Source organism: Neophocaena asiaeorientalis, unplaced genomic scaffold (assembly GCF_003031525.2).
Source record: "Neophocaena asiaeorientalis asiaeorientalis breed wild unplaced genomic scaffold, Neophocaena_asiaeorientalis_V1.1 scaffold5, whole genome shotgun sequence".
In the NCBI taxonomy this organism is placed as follows: domain Eukaryota; kingdom Metazoa; phylum Chordata; class Mammalia; order Artiodactyla; family Phocoenidae; genus Neophocaena; species Neophocaena asiaeorientalis.
Window position 1 is genome coordinate 2,199,800 of NW_020174698.1, and position 20,595 is coordinate 2,220,394.

Consider the following 20,595-nt stretch of genomic DNA (forward strand, 5'->3'; position numbering starts at 1 on the left):
CCTCTCACTGTTGTAGCCTCTCCCGTTGCGGAGCACAGGCTCCGGACGCGCAGGTTCACCGCCCATGGCTCATGAGCCCAGCCGCTCAGCGGCATGTGGGATCCTCCCGGACCAGGGCACGAACCCACGTCCCCTGCATCGGCAGGCGGACTCTCAACCACTGCGCCACCAGGGAAGCCCTGTAATTCAGTTTTTTTTCAATAACATAAGCTATTCTATTGGGCAATTCATTTGTGCTTCACCTTGCTTTTTAAAAGAAAAGCCAAAACTACATAAACATTTTTTTTTAGCAGTAGAAAGAATTTTATAAAAGTTACTTTAAAATTTCTTTAAGGAGAAGTATTTGACTTCAGCTTTTTATTTTCTTCGTCTTTCCCTTTAGGCATTTTTGACTAGTCAGTTCACTTATAGTTTTTTTTTTTCTTACTATATTTTGATACTTCAGCATCAGTTCATAAGTGTTCATAAATCTCTTTTCCCCAGCAATCCGTGGAACTGGATTCTTTGCTTTTTGAATTCTGATTTTCAAACTTAAACTTCTGCTGTAGGCCTCTTTTAGTCATTAATTATCATATGCATCTTTAAAGCAGATGGTATGTCAAACAGCCTCTGGAAGAAAAATAGAAAAAATTAATTCCTCACTAAACCTCTCCCAACCAGAGTTTCTTTAGTTTTAATCCTGACATTCCTCCCCTAGTTCTCCCTGGAGTTCTTTGTTAGTTGTCATTTGCTCGGCTCTGTCAGATCTCAGAGTCAGGTCTCTCTACTTCCAAGCTCTTTGTCTTTATTTCGTGCCTTGAATACCTCCGTGAAGAGGTTGGACTGAGAAGTAGAAAAAGGAGGGCCAACAGAATGAAAAATAAAGATAATTATTTAATATAGTGGTACTCAAATATTTATATGTTTTTAAGGTGTTCATATAAATAACGTGAGCTTTATCATTACTTACTATAAATCTTTTTAAATAAGCTGCACAATAATCTTCTAATGAGAAGTATCTGAGATGGTGCAAATTATTGAATGTCTTTTCTTATTTAGGAGAACAAGTAGCAGTGTATTCTGACCTGCCATTCAAGTCACCCATTCGAGATATTGCTTATCATCCGCTTGAAAATATGGTTGCATTTTGTGCGTTTGGGCAGAATGAGCCAATTCTTCTATATATTTATGATTTCCATGGTAAGTCCACCACTTGATAAGAGGAGAATATTTAGAGTAACCTTTACATTTAGACTGAACCAGAAATTATGAACTCTGTGAAAACTGTCATCCTTTGTATTAACAAAGCTGTCTTGAATATACTATGAAAGCCAAGCAACTTAAAAAGATCATATTATTATTATAACATTTTATTTTTTCATGAGCACTATTATTATGGAGTTTAAATATCAAAAGTACACATAATGGTTGTAATCACAGAAAGGTAGTCATCACTTCCTTTGTAAATCAATTTAAATAAAATTCACCTAAAAATTATTTGGGAATATGTCTAAATTAAAAGATAAATAACATTTAGGAAATATGGATCTGTAATGTTTTTAGTTGAATATTGAGTTAATTTCCTATTTGTTTTTCTTTTTTACTAAAGCACATAGTTTAAATAAGTTGTAATTTTGAGAGTTTCTTAACATAAAAGAAGGCAAAAAAATCAAGTGTCAATGAAAATGAGATCTGGAATTAGAAATCTAACATCTTTTTCTACACTAAAATTACACTATTCTATAAATTTGGAAAATAATAAGGAAATAAAGACTTTGGACACATTTTTCAGAAATAGTATGGCATTATTAGAATTATCTGGATTTATGCTATTTTTCATATATTTCTTTAATTTTTGTCCTGAAATTAGGATTTCATTGTTCTGCATGGTATTGATAGTGCTGACACTCTCAAAATTGCAGTTCCATTTTTTCATATATTAATTATTGTACAAAAATAAATGGTTTTTATTACTCTCTGCTTTGTTTATAATATCATTCACTGTTTTTGCTAAGCTAAGATGGCTTCCACGCAATGTCATAAATGCATAAATATGCAAATATGTATACAGGTAACATTGCTGTGGAACTATCTAGACAGAGTGTTTTAAGTTAATGAAATGCAAGTTGGTTAAGCTTACTGCATTAATACAGTGTGAATTGGTTAATGTTTGTGATAAGTGCTAAGTGTTAGACAATTGAGTTAAGCTCTAAACCTGAAGTTCTTGATCATAGTATGGATTTTATTATGCCTTTACAGGTGAATTATATTAGAAAATAATGTGTAAAATTGAGATTTATCCTGTTTTCAAGAATTTTACAAAGAATAAATAATAAATTTCTCTGACACATATTCAGATTTACAGAACAGTATTACTGATGGTGGAACTGTTAAACAACACAATACCACTTACTATTACAAACAAATTTAGCAAAAGTAAACACTGCCTGACTATGGGAAAAGACAAGTGGATTTCTCAAATCATCCAGCGTCCAAGTTTGTTGTCTAGTTCAAACATATGTCCTGAAACAGGTCTCTCTTTTATACACTTTAAATCTTCACAGAAAGAAGAGTTATACCTATTTACTTTGTAATGGGAACTGTTATATAGGAAATAGGCACTCAATTAATTTCCTCAAGCTCTTCAGAAGTTTCACCACAGTTTTCATTGAATTTCTATTTTGCTTTTTAGGCTTTTGAAATTTTCAGTACAAACTGCAGCTGAAAGCTCCAGTCTCATCTTTTTTCTTTAGTTTATTTTTTGTCTTTGATAGAAGTTCATCAGTAGATTAGACCAGTTAGGTTTGTCCATTTGGTTTTGTGACAATAGACATTTAGACTAAGAAGTCCATTCTAGAAGCATAAGTAGAAAGAGCCAAGTGTTTAGGAGTTCAAAAACATTTAGTTTTAGGCTCGGTTCTGTTTCTTTAGTGGCCTTGCACGAGCCTCTTGCCTTCCTGAAGCTCCATTTCCCTATCTAGTAAATGGTCCTACAACTACTAATATCTGTCCTACCTCAGAGATTTTTTTTGCGAGGGTGCTGTGAGACAGGGACTGTGAAAGTACTTTGTAAGCTGATACGCACTATACTGAAACAAACAAAAAAGATAAAGTGGGTTGTTACCGTGCTCATCCAACCTGTATACACTTGACTCTATGGGAACTTATGTTTTAATATGCTGATAAGCCTCTCTGTGTGGAATGAAATGGAAAAAAAGGTTTTTTTCCCTTTCTTTCACTCTTTCTGTTAGTCAGCCTTTTCCTTTTATCTATTAGAGTGGGTACCTTTCTAGGTCAGTCGTATTAGAAAGTAAATGCATAAAGTTAAGGACATTATGTTCTGTCCACAGTATCTTAATGTAAATGAGGGATTTCCATGAGTGTTTTAGAAATTTAAACGTTCAGTTAATACACATATTAAATAAAAGTATTTTGTGCAGTGTATTTAGAACACAATTTTTGATATACTAACACACCTTTACAAACAACACTCAACGTTTCAACACATTTTCCCAACTCTTTGCTGCCTATTTTTAAAAAGAAGCAGTTTAGGAAAAAGTTATGTGATCTCAGGCAATCCAAGATTTAGCACAGTTCTTGTGAATGGTGTATAACCATGAAAAAATGAAAAGTTGTTTCAGACTCTAAAATATTTTGCTTATTAAATACAGGCCAGAATCATGAAGTCTTTAAATTTTTTCAATGAAAATTATAACATTTATTACTGACCTATTATACCTTTGCCTTATATTTTATTTATCTTTTAACACAGGACTATTTTGCTCACACTTTCTTGTCTGAAAATAAAGTTTATAATTAGTTTTACATAAATGTTTTAATGGTAAAAAATTTGAAAGATACAAAACAGTTACATGATTTTTTAGATAGTATTTATCAGAGCAGCTGATACATTTAGGCAATTTTTAAGGAAAATGGAGCAAGCTCATTTTTTTTTTATCAGTTAAATAGGCTGTGAATGAGACCACAGTGGTAGCTAAATGTATCATCCATCTTTCAGTTCTAGCAAAATCTGTGAAGAGTCAGCAAGCATCTTTCCCTGTTAAGCATGTGTTCAGGTTGTGGTCTTTTGGGTCTTTCATTCTACTGACTTTTTGCTTTTTTTGGTAAGAAATATGATTTTTACTTTCAGAAGGCAGTTTTATTTGCCTGATGTTGAAAGGGTTAATCATCTAGTAATACAAAATTTAGTCACAGTGTACCACAAATAATGTACTTTTAGGATTCCCATAATAACAGAGTACTAGTCAGAAACGGCTTCTAATGAATTAAATGTATGAAGCTAGACTTCAGCAATTAATGTTCTGTTATTAATCAATCTCTAGGATCCTGTTCTACATGTAATGATAATTATGTCTAATACTTGCAAAGCATTTTCCATGTTCCTGGTACTATTTTAAGCACTTTACCCATATTTTTTAAAGTTTTCACAATAATCTTATGAGATAGGTATTATAATTATTCCCATTATGGGAGCCAGGACTTGGATCCATACAGGCTGGACTTGGAGTCCATGCTCTCATTTGCTACACTAAACTGCCTTTTTAGCAGATTTCCTGAAATATTAGCTTTTGATTGTCTAATATGCAAACTTTTTTTTTCTACAAAACTATTTATTTTATGCCTCTCTGTGGAGTATGCAGTTTCTTTATATTGTCTATACTTTGTGGGAAGCAGAGTTGGAGGCTTATTTGTCTTTTTATTACTGGTACCTAGTCTGAATACTGGCACATATTGAATATACGTGTAGTATTTTAAGCAGGATCAAGTCTTAATTTGGGAAGTTCTCAGCATTATACCGTAATCCCAGGTAATGAGCCTAATTTTTCACTAGGTGGCAGTATCTCCTGTGAATCAGTATTAACTCTGGAGTGCTTTTCAGCCATAGTGTTTTAGGTAAAACAAATCTTCATTGAGCACTTATTGTGTGCCAAGTTGAACAGCGCTGTGAAACCCAGGAATCAGAACCATGCTCTTTTCCAATCTTTTGTGCTTCCTAAGTAGTTAACTAAACCTCTGGGAGAATTTTAGTTAAACTGAAAAGCAGTCTACCACTGACACTAAACATGATTTTATTTATAGAACTCATATTTATTAATGATCAGCTGCATCGTCATTGTTGATAGGTTTATTTTTCACATTGTGACATGTTTTACCAGAATTCAGGGCAATATATACCTTTACATTCCTATATAACTCGCTCAGTAACAAAAAGCCCATGGTGTTTACAAGGCCCTATGTCTAACATCCTACCTGTTGTATTACTGATGTGCAATAAATACTTGAAATAAGAATTTAAAATCCCATAGAATAGCATTTTCCCCTTACATTTTATAAAAATATAGAATGAGGGCTTCCCTGGTGGCGCAGTGGTTGAGAGTCCGCCTGCCGATGCAGGGGACACGGGTTCGTGCCCCGGTCCGGGAAGATCCCACATGCCGCGGAGCGGCTGGGCCCGTGAGCCATGAAAGGCATGATCAGTTAGTAAATTTGGGGCTAATAATGATAGTGGTAGTAGTAGTAGGTAATATTTATCAAGTATTTATGCTATCAAGCATTTATTTGTTTATTTATTAAGTATCCCCTACTCTCATGAGTATTTTACATGCATTTTCTCATACAGTTCTCCCAAATCCCCACAAGACAGTTGCCATTATTATCCCCATTTTACAGATGAAACTGAGGCACAGGGAGCATGAAGTAATTTGCCTGAGGTCACACAATTGGTAAAATGACAACACTTGCCAGGCTGTCTGACTCCAGAGCCCATGCTCTTAAAACATTAAGCTATCTGCCACAGCTACTTATTTAGTCTTTGCATTTCCTATTTCATGAAGTAACTTAAGAAGGTAGCCAAATATACCTGTGGTGAAATGTAGTGTTTGTTTTCAATTTTAATATTTAGGAAGACCCCTTAAGAGTAAAAGGAGCTTTGGTTGTCTAGTATCATTATTAATTGTTCACTCCTTTACAAATGTTGGCGGTAATTATAATGCATTAAGCCATTATATTCTCAATATAGTCCAAAATATGATTTTTCTTTATGTAATATCAAATTTTAATGTAACTACTTTTACAATATTTTTGCAATAAGGTAATGTCTAGTTGAAATAAATTTAACATCTGTAGTTATCTCTATAATTTAATGGTGTTCTTGAAGTACTAATTATGACTGATTCAAAAGCAAACTCAGATGTTGTAATCCTCATACTTGGATAAGACTAAGCAGTAACATATATAACTGATTGTAGGTTAGAGTTTTAGATATCTATTATTAGCTTAGTAGGAGGAATTGAGATAGAAATGCCAAATTTTAAGACATACTGAAGCTACCTATTTCTTGGTTATCTCCTGAAGCATCTGTTTTAATACTCCACACATGAGGGATACTCTCATGGAAAGCTTATGTCATTCAAGGATTCAGGACGTATGGAAAACATAGTCAACTTAATGCCTTTGAGCACAAACCAGAGCCCTGAATTCCTCATCCAGGCATTTTCTTATGCTTACATTGGTGCTTTTTAAAGTGCCCCCAGGGGACTTACCTGGTGGCACAGTGGTTGGGAATCCGCCTGCCAATGCAGGGGACACGGATTCGCGCCCTGGTCCGGGAGGATCCCACATGCAGTGGAGCAACTAAGCCCGTGCGCCACAACTACTGAGGCTGCTCTCTGAAGCCCGTGAGCCACAACTGCTGAGCCTATGTGCCACAGCTGCTGAAGCCCACACACCTGGAGCATGTGCACCGCAATGAAGAGTGGCCCCCGCTCACTGCAACTGGGGAAAGCCTGTGCGCAGCAACAAAGACCCAACACAGCCAAAAATTAATTAATTAATTTTTAAAAAATACAGTGCCCCCCAAAAGAAAAAATGGTACAGTTCCAAATAGACAACAGTGTGGAGGGAAAGACTGAAGTAGGAATTAGAGCATTTTGGTCCTAGACAAAATGCCATCACCTTCTGTTTGACCCTGGTCAAAAAATTTATCATTTCTGGATCTGTTCTTTCACCTGAAAAATTAAAATAATACCTGTTCTATTTTACCTCAGTGTTTTATCAAAGGATAAAATGAAACTAGAAAGCAAGGCATGGAACATAGATATATGAAGCAGGCTGCAGTAGGGAAATGCTAGCTATTTTCTGTAGCAGTATATATGTCCCACACTTTCAGTTGAATAGCGTGATGTGTGATGATTGATAATGGACTGGGAAACCAACAAAACTACAATGCATGTGCTCCAGGGGATTTGGAGATAGTTTATTATATTTTTGATGTTCAACTAACAGATTTGCTGAATGATGGTAGACCCTCTCCCATTTGGTTGGCTATGAGACATGAGTCTTTTACACTTTCTTATATAGCTTTTTGAAGTTTTATTAGTGACACTTTATAAGTTCTACATGACATAAAATATTTCAAGAAGTACAAGATTATGAACAGGCCCTGAAATACACTCAGGCTACTAGAATTGAAGTATTACTCAGTAGAACTTCTTTGATCCATTGACGCAGTTTCTTAAGATTCGCTGAAGCAGGAACAAGTCAGGCCCAGTGAAATACAGTAAAAAATTATAAGCCCTTGAACATTATTGTCTTAGTCAGTTTGGACTGCTATAACAGAATACCAGAGACTAGATGGCTCATAAACAACAGAAATTTCTTTCTCACAGTTTTGAAGTCTGGGAAGTCCAAAATCAAAGCACTGACTCTTTGTCCACTTTCTGGTTCATAAACAGCACCTTTAGCTGTACCCTCACATGGTACAGCTAAAGACCTTATTGGGGTCTTTTTTATAAGAGCACCAATCCCCTTCATGAGGGCTCTGCTCTCATGACCTAATCACCTCCCAAAGGCCCCACCTCCTAATACCATCACCGTGGGGGTTAGGACTCCAACATAGGAATTTTAGGGGAACACAACATTCAGACCACAGAGATTCTCTTCACACCGCAAGTGTGAGAGGAAGAGAAGGAGGATGCTGCGTAACTGCTGAATGCTAGGAAACTAGAGCAGTAGACCTACCAGCTTACAGTAATCATATTATAATTAGAAATAGAAATATTGATAAGTAAAGTAGGTATCCAGTAAGATGACTATACACGGTAACAGGGGTATGTGTAATAGCAGATCTTGACCAAAGGTATTAAATGTTGAACCACAAAGAAATATTACTGTTAATATAGTGTAAGAAAAAGACCATGCTATTTTTTAGTTGTACTTTATTATAAAGTCAATAATATAAGTACACATAGGTTTTAATAATAACAAACCTTGTATTATTTTCAAATGCAAAGGGCACAGAATTGAAATATCTTATTTCCTCCATTCTTCCTCCTATAAAGATAAAGATCTCCTGAGGAAAACCACATTATTTTTTTATAATTGTTTAAGGCCAGAACATACACAGAAGCACTGAACTTACTATATAAATCAAGAAAGAGGGTCAGTTATGAAAACACTTTAAGAATTTTTTTAATTGTGTAAAGTCTAGAATCCCAAATTACAGGTGATAGTAGGTAAATTTAGAAGTATTTTGATGGATATAGGAAGGAAAGGAAATCGCATTTCCTTTAAGCAAATGTAGTTGCCACCTCTGTGTTCTCAGCACCATGTCCATTGCTCTGCTGTACCACTTAGCACATAGCAGTAATTTCTTGTTGACCTCCAAAAATTCAGACCCCCCCAAGAGCGGGGCAGTGTTTTTGTATTCCCAGAGGCTGCTCTAGTGCACTCCTCTAAGAATCATGAAAGGATAGGGATGAGACTTAAAATTGTGAGTTTTAAACGTATTAGTTAGGTTAGAGCTAAGTTTTAAACATACAAAGTTAAATTAGTACGAGGAAGAGAAAATGACTAAGTGAAGAAATACAGTTACCTAATTGCAACATCATCCTCTAACCATGGCCTCTATGAAAATGATTTAGAAACCTTTGAACTGTTAGAAGCATAGAGCTTGAAGGAGTTTCAGAAATCATCTAGTATAACCTATTTTACAGGGAAATAATCTGTATAGTCTTACACAAATAGGTATTTGTGGAGGGCTGGGGAAGGGAAAGAATGCAAGACCTTGATCGCAGCTTGTTTGTAGTTTGTAGTATCTGAGAAGCTAGGTCTTTATGAATATTTCTGCAGATTTTTTTTATGGCTGTCTTCACAGAACTAGAGGTGCTAAAGGTAAAGTAGGGTGTTAATTTGCCTCCTTGAAATCCAGTCAGATGGCTTTCATATAGAAAATTCCCTTTAGACAACAGAAACAAGTATTCATAATTGTTTGGGGTTTATTTTTGTCATGTGCATCCGTTTAGGCCATTTTAATCTTTTCTGAAAGGCATCCTTAATGCCTGGAAAAATAAACAGATAAATATGCAGGCAATTGCCTTTGGTTATTTTTTACTAGTTAAATAAATTCCTCTTTTAAAAAAGGAAAATAATACATGTTTAGCACAGCATAAAACTTAGAAAATACAGGGCTTCCCCGGTGGCACAGTGGTTAAGAACCTGCCTGCCAACGCAGGGGACACGGGTTCGAGCCCTGGTCCGGGAAGATCCCACATGCTGTGGAGCAGCTATGCCCGTGTACCACAACTACTGAGCCTGCGCTCTAGAGCCTGCGTGCCACAACTGCTGAAGCCCGCGTGCTTAGAGCCCGTGCTCCACAGCAAGAGAAGCCACTGCAATGAGAAGCCCTCGTGCCGCAACTAGAGAAAGCCCGTGCGCAGCGACGAAGACCAATGCAGCCAAAAATAAAAAAATACAGTTTGGCAAAAAGAGTAAGGTAAATACCCAAACCCTACCATCCCTTATAACTGTTGCTTATATCAGCCTCTGTGCTTCTAACGCATACTCACCCACTCAGGGCTTGAGGTGAAATTGTAGTTGTGTATCTGGCAAGTACAAAAACATAGGGAGTCAGAAAATGCCATTAAATAATTAAACCCAGTTTTACTTTCCATTCATAGTAGCAAAAACCAATGAAATGTTAAGAGGACAATTTTGAAAAGCAAATCAGGGAAAGATCATGGAACGGGACTTTTATGTGTTGATTCATTCATCGCTGACCCATCTACTAAAGTTAAACCTCCAGTCCATTGAGCACTCTTCTTTTACAGCTTCAAAGTTTCTCTTTGTTCTTTAAACAATCTTTTATTTGAGGTAAATAAATGTTCTGAGTGCTTTGAAAAGAAGTCCAAACTATATACTGAAAAATAGTAGTCAAACCCACAAAAATCTAAGTGTAGACACAGCTACACTTCCATCTGAAAACAGTAATTGGTACTAAGGAACCTGCATCACAGCAAGGGTGGGCTGTAAGCAGGTCTTCTCCCTCAATTACATCCCCTGGTTCTTACCACCGTCAAGGTCTGCAGGGAGAGAGCCCCAGTTATCATTGAGCTGTTCTTCACTTAGAACATGTGAATGAAGTAGTACATGAATATAAAGATCAGAGACCTAACTTTTTTTGTAGGCGCTGTTTCAAATTCATGCTTCATGAAACCAAGGTTGGTAACTAAAAAAGAAAGTGATCATCATTTTGTATATTCATTTTTTTAAAGCATTCATTTTTTTAAAGCATTCATTCATTGCTTTATAAATGTTTTTCTTCCAATTAATAATATATTATGAACAATTTTCTATCATGATAATTATACATCTGTACATAATTTTAGTGGCTGAATTCTCTTTCTTTAACTGAATACACCATAATTTAAACAACTATTGTTGCATAATTCCACTATTATATGTTTTTCAGTATTTTAAGGAACACTTCAGTACACATCTGGCTACACTTAGTTTGTTCCGTGGGAACAAATATCTTGAGGTACAGTGGGATAGTTGAACAAGCAATAAAAGAAACATCACTTTCTAATTTGCCTTTTTCCTCTTATTTCTTCCTTAATTAGTAGTGAAGTTGAATATATAGTTCTCCTTTTTGTGAATTTTCTGTAATGGTCATTTGCCCATTTTTCTGTTGGATTATTCATTTTTAATTGATTTTATGGGGACTCTTTGAATATTAACTCCTATCACTTTTTCGTGAGCAGTTTTATTGAGGTATAATTGACATATAATAAACTGCATATATTTTAACTGTACACCCTGATAAGTCAAGACATATTTATATACTTGTGAGACTATCACCTCAGTCAAGATAATGAACACGTCCATCATCCCCCAGAGTTACTTTGTACTCCTTGGTCATCTCTCCCTACCTCCCGCTCCTGCCAGACAAACACTATGAATTAATTAATTTTCATTCCCTAGAATTGTATATGAGTGCAACAGTATATACCACGTACTTTTTTTGATCTGTCTTCTTTCACTCATAATTACTTTGAAGTTAATCTGTGTTCTCGAGTTTATCAATAGTTCCTTTTTATTTCTGAGTATTATTATTATTTTTTTTTTTTTGCGGTACGCGGGCCTCTCACTGTTGTGGCCTCTCCCGTTGCGGAGCACAGGCTCTAGACGCGCAGGCTCAGCGGCCATGGCTCACGGGCCCAGCTGCTCCGCGGCATGTGGGAATCTTCCCAGACCGAGGCACGAACCCGTGTCCCCTGCATCGGCAGGCAAACTCTCAACCACTGCGCCACCAGGGAAGCCCCCCTGAGTATTATTTTATTGTATTGATATATCACAGTTTGTTTTTCCATTCACCTGTTGATGGGCATTTGGGTTTTATCCAGTTTTTAGCTATTACCAATAAAGATGCTGTGAATATTCATTTACAAGTTTTTGTATAAGCATATGCTTTTATTTCTCTTGAATAAATACCTAAAAATAGAAGAGCTGGATCCCAGCGCAGACATATGTTTAAGAAGCTTCCAGACTGTTCTCTAAAGTGGTTGTGCTGCTTAACCTTCCCACCACTAGTCTGTATTTCAGTATCTCCGTATCCTTGCTAAATTTGAAATGGCCAGTCTTTTAAATTTTAGCCCTTGTAATAGGTATGCTGTGCTATTTCATTGTGGTTTTAATTTGCTTATCGTTAATGACTAATGATGTTAAGCACCTTTTCATGTGCTTATTTACCATCCATGTATCTTCTTCACTGAATCATGTGTTCAGATCTCTTGCCCATTTGTAAAACTGGCTTGTTTGCTTTCTGATTATTGAATTTTGAGAGTTAGGTTTCTTATATACAAGTGATGCTCTATTAGGTATATGATTTGCAAATATTTCTCCCAGCCTTTGGCTTTTCTTCTAATTGTCTTAAGAGTTTGAAAGAACAGACATTTGAAATTTTTATGAAGTCCAAAATTGTCAATTTTTTCTTTTATGGATTTTTAAATTATATAATTGTATAATCAAGAAAATACTATTTTAAATGATTACTTTTTATTTGTTCTCCTTTTTACTTACAGGCATTTAAAAATTTTCAAATTCATTTATTTAAATGATCAAATGAGATAATGTATGTGAAAGCATCCTAAACATCATAAAGTACAATACAGGTGCTAATACCCTTGTTGTCGTCGTCATCATCATCATCAAAAACATTCACCCTTTGAGCCGTCTATTCCACTCTGGGGTATTAAATCCAAAGAAAGGATTCTTTTAAAAAATAAATTATGAAAGTACTTACGCATAGCCTATAATGAGGGAAAACAGAAAACATTGTAAATATTTAGCAATAGGAGAATACATAAATAAACTATGGCGCTTCCTTAGATGAGGCATTGTAAAGCATTTATAAATGGTAATTACATAGTTGTAGAAATATGCAAAAACTTACATTTAAATTGAAAAACTGTTCAATTGTGTTTACACTATGATATCGTACATAAAATGTATATATGAATAAAGATAGAGGTATGAAGATATGAAAACAGTTGTTTTAAGGAAATGGGTTTGTGAATAATTATTGTTTTTGTGTTTTCTTTATTATATTATGCCTTTGATTTTTTATATTGTGTTTTCTGTATGCATCTCTTCAAAGTTAGAGTCCCCTTCCAATTTGTTATGTTTACCAGACCAAGATACTGCATGGCCTTCAAGGCTCAATTATACTACCTGACATGAAGTTATCTATGAAATTATTATATTTCCTTTTTTATGGTTTACAGTATTTAATAATTTCACATTTTGTTCATCATGTTGTATTATTATTACCCAGTATTTAAAATGTATTATGTACTTTCTGATCATTCCTTTAATGCTACAATTTCATGGCTTAATTATTTCATTATGCTTTTGCTGTGATGATTTGAACTAATTATGGACTAATTTTTCCAGTTGCCCAGCAGGAGGCTGAAATGTTCAAACGCTACAATGGAACCTTTCCATTACCTGGAATACACCAAAATCAAGATGCTTTATGCATCTGCCCTAGACTGCCTCATCAGGGCTCTTTTCAGATTGATGACTATGTCCACACTGAAAATTCTTCAATGAAGATGCAGCAAGTGAAACAGAGGATTGATTCTGTCACAGTATGTTTACTTATTTTATGCAGTTGAGAAGTTGGAAACTTTAAAACCATTTCAGTTCTGTTTTACATTGCTATGCCAATAAATATTAACTGAACGAAGTAGTTACTTAAAACTAGGCTTTCTGGGCTTCCCTGGTGGCGCAGTGGTTGAGGGTCCGCCTGCCGATGCAGGGGACACGGGTTCGTGTCCCGGTCCGGGAGGATCCCACATGCCGCGGAGTGGCTGGGCCCGTGAGCCATGGCCACTGAGCCTGCACGTCGGAGCCTGGGCTCCGCAATGGGAGAGGCCACAACAGTGAGAGGACCACGTATTGCAAAAAAAAAAAAAAAAAAAAAAAAAACTAGGCTTTCTTATACTTTTACAGTTCCTTTCTGGTACTTGTTCTAAAATCACTTAACTGCAGTAAACAAACTGAACTTAGGATAATCTATTAGGCTTTCCTGACTTGATATCTCTGTAAAGATCAGCCCAGGACTTGTTTCTCTATTTTAAAATATATGTGTGTATATGCATATATACAACATGCAGACACGCACACACAGCCAATACCAACCTGGGAAAATGTCTACATAAAATATATAAATGGAACAGCCTTCTTAATATGCAAGAACTAAAAAATAAAGAAAATAGTGAGACTTCAACAAAGAAATGGATAAAAGAAATAAACATGTACTTTCAAAAAGAGTAGGTACAAATGTCTCATAAGCGTATTTTAAAGTTCTATCTCACTTCAGAGAAAAGTAGTGCCACAGAAACCAGATATTGCCTGTAAAACTGGAAAATAGATGATGAAAATCAGGAGGAGGGTGCTTGGTTACAAGTCGTGTGGTATTCTGTTGGTGGTAAATTACTATACAGTGTTTCTCAAAGATAAGTGGTAAAATGTATTGAGAAGCTTGAACATCCTTAAAAATACTTAGGCTCTTTGACCCTAATAGTTCTTTTAGTGAGAATTAGCCTGAGCACCTTGAAGAGAGGGACTTTGCGGGCTTGTTGTGTTCCCCCTTGTGGCACAGTGCCTGGCATTTAATAAATATCATCCTTTCCCCTCCTCCTTTGATAGGGATATTGACCAGTTTTAAACCCAACATAGGAGGAACTACAGTGAGACATCTTTAGTTCTGACTGTACTTTCTTCCTCTCTCCTTTCCTTTCTTTAGAAAGTTAGAGAGTGTGGGGTATACAAGAGTGCAGATCACTCAGACAACGGGTTCAGCTTTAGTTGGAATATGGGGGAAATTTTTAAATATTTATCAGTATAAATTTTGGAATAATATGACTATAAATTAATATTTCAGTGTTGTAAGACTTTATATTTTAACATTTTAAAATAATTGAATAATGAATGTGTTCCAGATTTTAAAAGGAAGTATGAATAGATAAATGGAGTTCTAGAAATTAGCGAAAAATATTTATTCGCTAGGAAAAAAAAATGGCCCTTGTCTAAAGCCTTGCATTGCAAAATGATTTCATCTACGGACTAAAGAGCAATTCACAGATAGATGTATAAAAACAAGTTTCCTATAATCTGTCAATCTTTACACTGTGAAACTTAACATCCTGGAATCACCTTGGGCTTGTAGCTTTTCTCCTGCATCATCTTTTATAGCTGTCATCCTCAGATAAATGAAACGAAAGTAGATGTAAAAGAAAAATAAAATCAGAAGAATATTTTTTAAGATATGAAACCAAAGGCAAGGGGAAAGTAAATTGATAATTTATTATAAGAGAAAAACTTGTTTCTCATAGAATCATTGATTTATTTAGCTTTTACTAAACTTTTCTTTTTAAAAATTACGCTTTGGGATTGTGGTAGATTGAGGCTGCCTTTGGAAATGAAAGCTTTGTCTATTTGCTGTGGTTTTTGAAAAACCATATATTTCCCGTGTTAAGAGAATTCTCTGAACTTTTTTTTCAAATGCTATCTGCAGTGTATTTTCTCTGACAATGTATGTAGCATATATGGGAATCAAAACAAAATGTCATCTTTGTTCCCACGGAAGCTCCATTCTTTTTATGTTTTGCAAGCATTTAGGTTGACTGGTTTCTCACCTTTTGTCACAATGCCTTTTCTCTTGTTTCCTGAGCTGTGTTTTGGTAGACCCTAAATTCCTTTTCCTGTTAGGTTTGTTACTTAGTCTAAAAGGCTCTGTCACTGGTCTTCTATGTAGAAGTCTAATAGAGAAGACTATATCACTTCTATATTGTAGAAGACTGTATCCCTGGAGATACTCCTTTCTTTGTAACCACAAAAGGAATGCTTTTCTGATAAAATACAGTTCAAGTTTAGTGTGTGATCTGTGTGTGTGTGAATTGCATAATAAATTCAGTTCCTCAGGTATTTCATAGGTGTTTACTCATGAATGAGAAAAGGATGCCATAAATAGACAATTTTCTGTTCTTGGTAGCTTTATCATTTACTCATAATAAAACTCTTTTAACTGTTTCGTACTTAACAGAGCCGACTTTGTGCTACTACTGCAGCAATACCTAAAAGGCTCTGCAATCCAGATAAGACCTCACAGGTAGACAGTATCTTGAGAGCAGTGACACAACTCTTTCTAAGGTTTCAAACCCAGAAATTTAGTCTTATTAGTGTATCTAGAGCTGCTCAGAATCTGGGGTACCTGGTAATAGTAAAGAGTTCCACAAAAAGTTGATTTATAAACTTAAACATCTTATAATGGAAGGTATACCTCTCCAGGTGCTTGAGCACTCAAGACCACTTGCCCTTTTGAAAATTAACCTGATATCTGGGTCAGTGATCACAGAGCTGATTGTTAAGCAGAGTCATAGGAATAGGGATTGAATGGGTTTTTTAATGTTTTATGCCAATTTTGAAAAAAAAAAGATTAATTTTCTCTACCCCACAGGAGATTTCACTGTATAATAATTGGTGATGATTAACATCTGTTTAATTATGAGTAGAAACTGACATAATGAATTCCTGGTACTGTGCTAAGTGTTTTACGTGTTCACTGTATTTAATCCTCAAAACCATCCTATAATGTGGATGCTAGTATTATCCCCATTTTACAGAAGATGATGTTGAGGCTTACAGAGATCAGCAATATTGCCAACGTCACACAGATGGAAACATTGGAGCTGAGATTCAGTCCAGGCAATCAGAATCTCATGCCCACAGTCAGTTTTACTGTCTCCTTTTAGTGATTGAAATGACTGATATCCTTTAGATGTAGTCTATGTCCCTTAGAAATTTCAGATTTAAAAAAAAGGACACTCTTCTTTTTCAGTTCTTTTTTTCTAAACTCCACATTGATTATTACCATTTTTTCCTAGTGCCGTACTAGGCTGATGATATATGCTGGTTAACAACCTTTATTGGACTAGAATATTATTTGTGTCTCCCTAGCAGCAAATTTACAAGTCATCTATTTTGTGTTGCCTTTGACTAATTTCTTTTTCAGAAGTGACTTTTTCTTGGCCTTATCCCATGAGTTGTAGGCAGTCCCCTTCTGTAGCTCCTCCAGTCATATCCTTTACTCCTCAGAAGTGTTTACTATTAGATTTCCTCTGAAGTAAATTATTAATTTGAGAATTATATGTATGGGTATTCTTATTTATAGAGATAATTATATACTGCAGTTCAGAGTGTGTCTTTTAGATACGTTAGTGTCCCAGTACAGAATTTTAGTGTTTATGCGAAGTTTACTGAGGAGACAGATTTTTCTTGAGGCAGTTACATGTAGGCCCTCCAGAGTCTTGTTTGTCAGTGCATTTTGCTTTGGCAAACCAAAATCATGTCATCGAGTCTCTTTAATTTATACTCTTTCCAGCTCATTGGAACAGTGCAGAGTGACACCTGCAGGTGATAGATTAAAAAATACTCTCCCAAATGTTGATTTTGGTTATTAAGAGATTAATATCTGAATGTGTTAAAAAGAGTTGATATTTTATTAAATGAAATTATGAGTATTTCTTTACTTATTTTATCCTATTTCTTTTAGGAGGTGATACGAGCCTGTGCTGCAAAGGTGAGTGGCTTTTGTTGTTGTTTTAGAATTTTAGTTTTTTATACAGCAAGTTCTTATCAGTCATCCATTTAATTCATATTAGTGTATACATGTCAATCCCAATCTCCCAATTCATCCCACACCCCTCCCCCACTTCCCCCCTTGGTGTCCATACGTTTGTTCTCTACATCTGCATCTCTTTCTGCCCTGCAAACCCGTTCATCTGTACCATTTTTCTAGGTTCCACATATATGCGTTAATATACGATATTTGTTTTTCTCTTTCTGACTTACTTCACTGTATATGACAGTTTCTAGAGTGAGTGGTTTTTATTACCAGGAAGATAACTTTAGTTTTCATTGTGATGCACCAAAGAATTGAAATGTACCGTTCATAGTTGTAATAGAACTTTTACAAAGTTCATCTGATACATATATTCTGCATTTGAGCTCGGATTTATCAAGGAATCGTAATACTGGCACCTGAGAATTCAGCAAGTAGCTTCATATTTCTGAAGATTTAAAAATATTAAGTGATTGGGATATACTTTCAGTAAAGGGCCAGCAAGATCATTTCCTTCTCTGAGAAAAATATTATATGATACTTTATAGGTAAGAGACAGCAATACAGTTCCAATGGGTGAATTCTGAGTATAGTGTATAAGCCTTGAAATGAACGTAAGCCACACATAAACGGCAATGATATATTGTGCTGATAATGCTCTGGATCATTTATACCGTGTTTCATACTTCCTTTCCCATTTAACTGTATAACAATCCTGAGAGACAGATTAGATATTATTGTTATTCCAATTTTAGAAGAGAGGAAACTGAGGCTGAGAGAGGTTAAGTGATGTATGTTGCCCAAGACCCCAAAGTTGGTCTGAAAATGGAGGTATACAAAAAGGCCCTTGATTATTAATCAATTTCAACTAAATTGTATCTGGGATGCTGTCAACACAACAGCTTTCTTCCTTCTACAAGCAAGGTTATTTTATGTACAACCTTTAACTCAATTGTCAAGAAAATAAGTTTTATTTAAAAGAGCTGGAATAACACCACATGTTCGTCCTTCCCTCTTATTTTCTTCTATCTGTTCCCAAAATTCAGTTGAATAATTAGACATCCGTTTATTTATCAAATATGATTATATATGTCACAAAGTGAAAGGTGAGACCTCCAGAAGGGAAAGAATTAAAGTGGTATTAGTATATTCAAAGACTGCTTTATATAATGTCAGTGCAGTGGAAATACTGTTTTTACTCAGTAGACACCTCCTACCATGTGGCAGGTGCTTGGAATACAGAAGTAAGTTGGCTATTGTCTCGTTCCACGTGGGGCATCTTATGGAGGAAATGTGTCAGAAAACACTGGGGTTATCCCATCACTGAGCTGTCCAGTATCAGTCAGGACCCATCACTTTTTTACCTAATTATCACAAGTCAACAGGAAATAGAATATAGACAAGGGGAAGGAAGATGGGGAAAAAGGAGAACAAGCTATATTCTGACTTAGGCTGCAGATGTTCAGGAAACTTGTTCCTGATAGCAATGATTGGTGTAATGATTGTAGCTCTAAGATTACTAAATCTTCTTAAGTATGTATAGAATATAAAACTGGAGTCAAAAAAGTAGTTTATCCTCTTGATTAGCAGTTCAGAGCTATTTCTCTTTATTTTAACACATGTATTATGTACCCCTCTTTTGTAATGCTGTCTGAATGTCCAAAGAGTAAAGTGTTCTGCACATATTTGGCAAAAGGCTTTATGGAGAACGTCCTCTGCTATTCTGAAAACTTCCTGAGGGTGGAGGTTCATGTCATTCATCTTTGTATTCCTAGTACTTAACAAAAGTAGAATAGTCATTGAAAATATGACATTTCTGGAAATTAATCAAGGTCTGGAAAGATTAACCTAGTAGTGTATTTAGTTATTTTTTATGACAGTTTTATTGAGATATAATACACATACCATAATATCCACCCTTTTAAAGTGTACAGTTTATTGGCTTTTATTATATACACAGAGTTGTGCAACCATCACTACCATCTGGAGTTCTTTCATTCCCTCCAAAAAGAAGCCCCGTATCTCTTAGCAGTCATTCTCCATTTCTGGGTAGGGACATGCACACACACACACACACACACACACACACACACACACAAAACACTCAAACTCCTGCTAACCACTAATATACTCTCTGTCTCTATAGATTTGCCTATTCTGGACATTTTATGTAAATGGAATCATAGAATATGTGATTGTTTGTTACTGGCTTCTGCAGATTAGAATACTGTTTTCATGGGTCCTCCATTTGTAGCATGTATGAGTACTACTTTTTATTGTCAAATAAGATTCCATTGTATAAATATATTGCATGTTGTTTATCCATTCATCAGTTTACAGACATCTGTGTTGTTTATACATTTTAGCAATTAAGAAGAATGCTACTATGAACATGTGTGTACAAGTTTTTGTGTGGGCATATGTTTTTATTTCTCTGGGGTATATATCTAAGAATGAAATTGTTGGGTCATATGGTAACTCTATGTTTAACATTTTGGGAAACTACCAAACTGTTTTCCAAAGTGGCTGCAGCATTTTAGAATCCCACTAGCAGTGGTTCCAGTTCCTCCTCATCCTTGTCAACACTTACTATTTTCTGTCTTTATAGCCATCCTAGTGGGTGGGAAGTGGCGTCTCATTGTGATTTTCACTTGCATTTTCTTAATGACTAAAGGTGTTGAGTATTTTTGTTGCGCTGTTTTTATATCTTCCTTGGAGAAGTGTCTATTCGACTCCTTTACCTGTTCTTTAAAAAAAGAATTATTTATTTTTATTGTTCACCTTAAGAGTTCTTTATATATTCTGGATACAAGTCTCTTGTCAGATAGATGATCTGCAAATGTTTTATCCCATTTTGTGGGTTGCCCTTTTAATTTCTTGATGGTATTCTTTAAAACAAAAAGGCTTTAATTGTTATGAAATTAAGTTAATCTATTTTTTTCTTCTGTCATTTGTGCTTTTGATGTCATATATAAGAAACCATTGCCTAACCCAATGTTCCAGAGATTTACTGCTCTGTTTTCTAGGATCTTTATATTTTTAACTCATATTTAGGTCTGTGATTATTTTGAGTTATTTTTTTTAATATGATGTGATGTAGAGGTCTAATTTTATTCCATTTGCATATGGCT

At 35.3% G+C, this 20,595-nt stretch overlaps 1 protein-coding gene across 3 annotated transcripts in view; it reads left to right on the forward strand.

Moving 5' to 3' along the window:
- The window catches only part of AHI1 (Abelson helper integration site 1), a 204,351-nt gene that overhangs the window by 60,474 nt on the left and 123,282 nt on the right, over positions 1-20,595 (forward strand). For all 3 annotated transcript variants that reach the window (XM_024759139.1, XM_024759138.1, XM_024759140.1), the window contains 3 exons: positions 1,039-1,179; positions 13,231-13,427; positions 17,396-17,422. In XM_024759139.1, coding sequence (XP_024614907.1) covers positions 1,039-1,179; positions 13,231-13,427; positions 17,396-17,422 — 365 coding nt within the window. The remainder of the gene's footprint in view (positions 1-1,038; positions 1,180-13,230; positions 13,428-17,395; positions 17,423-20,595) is intronic.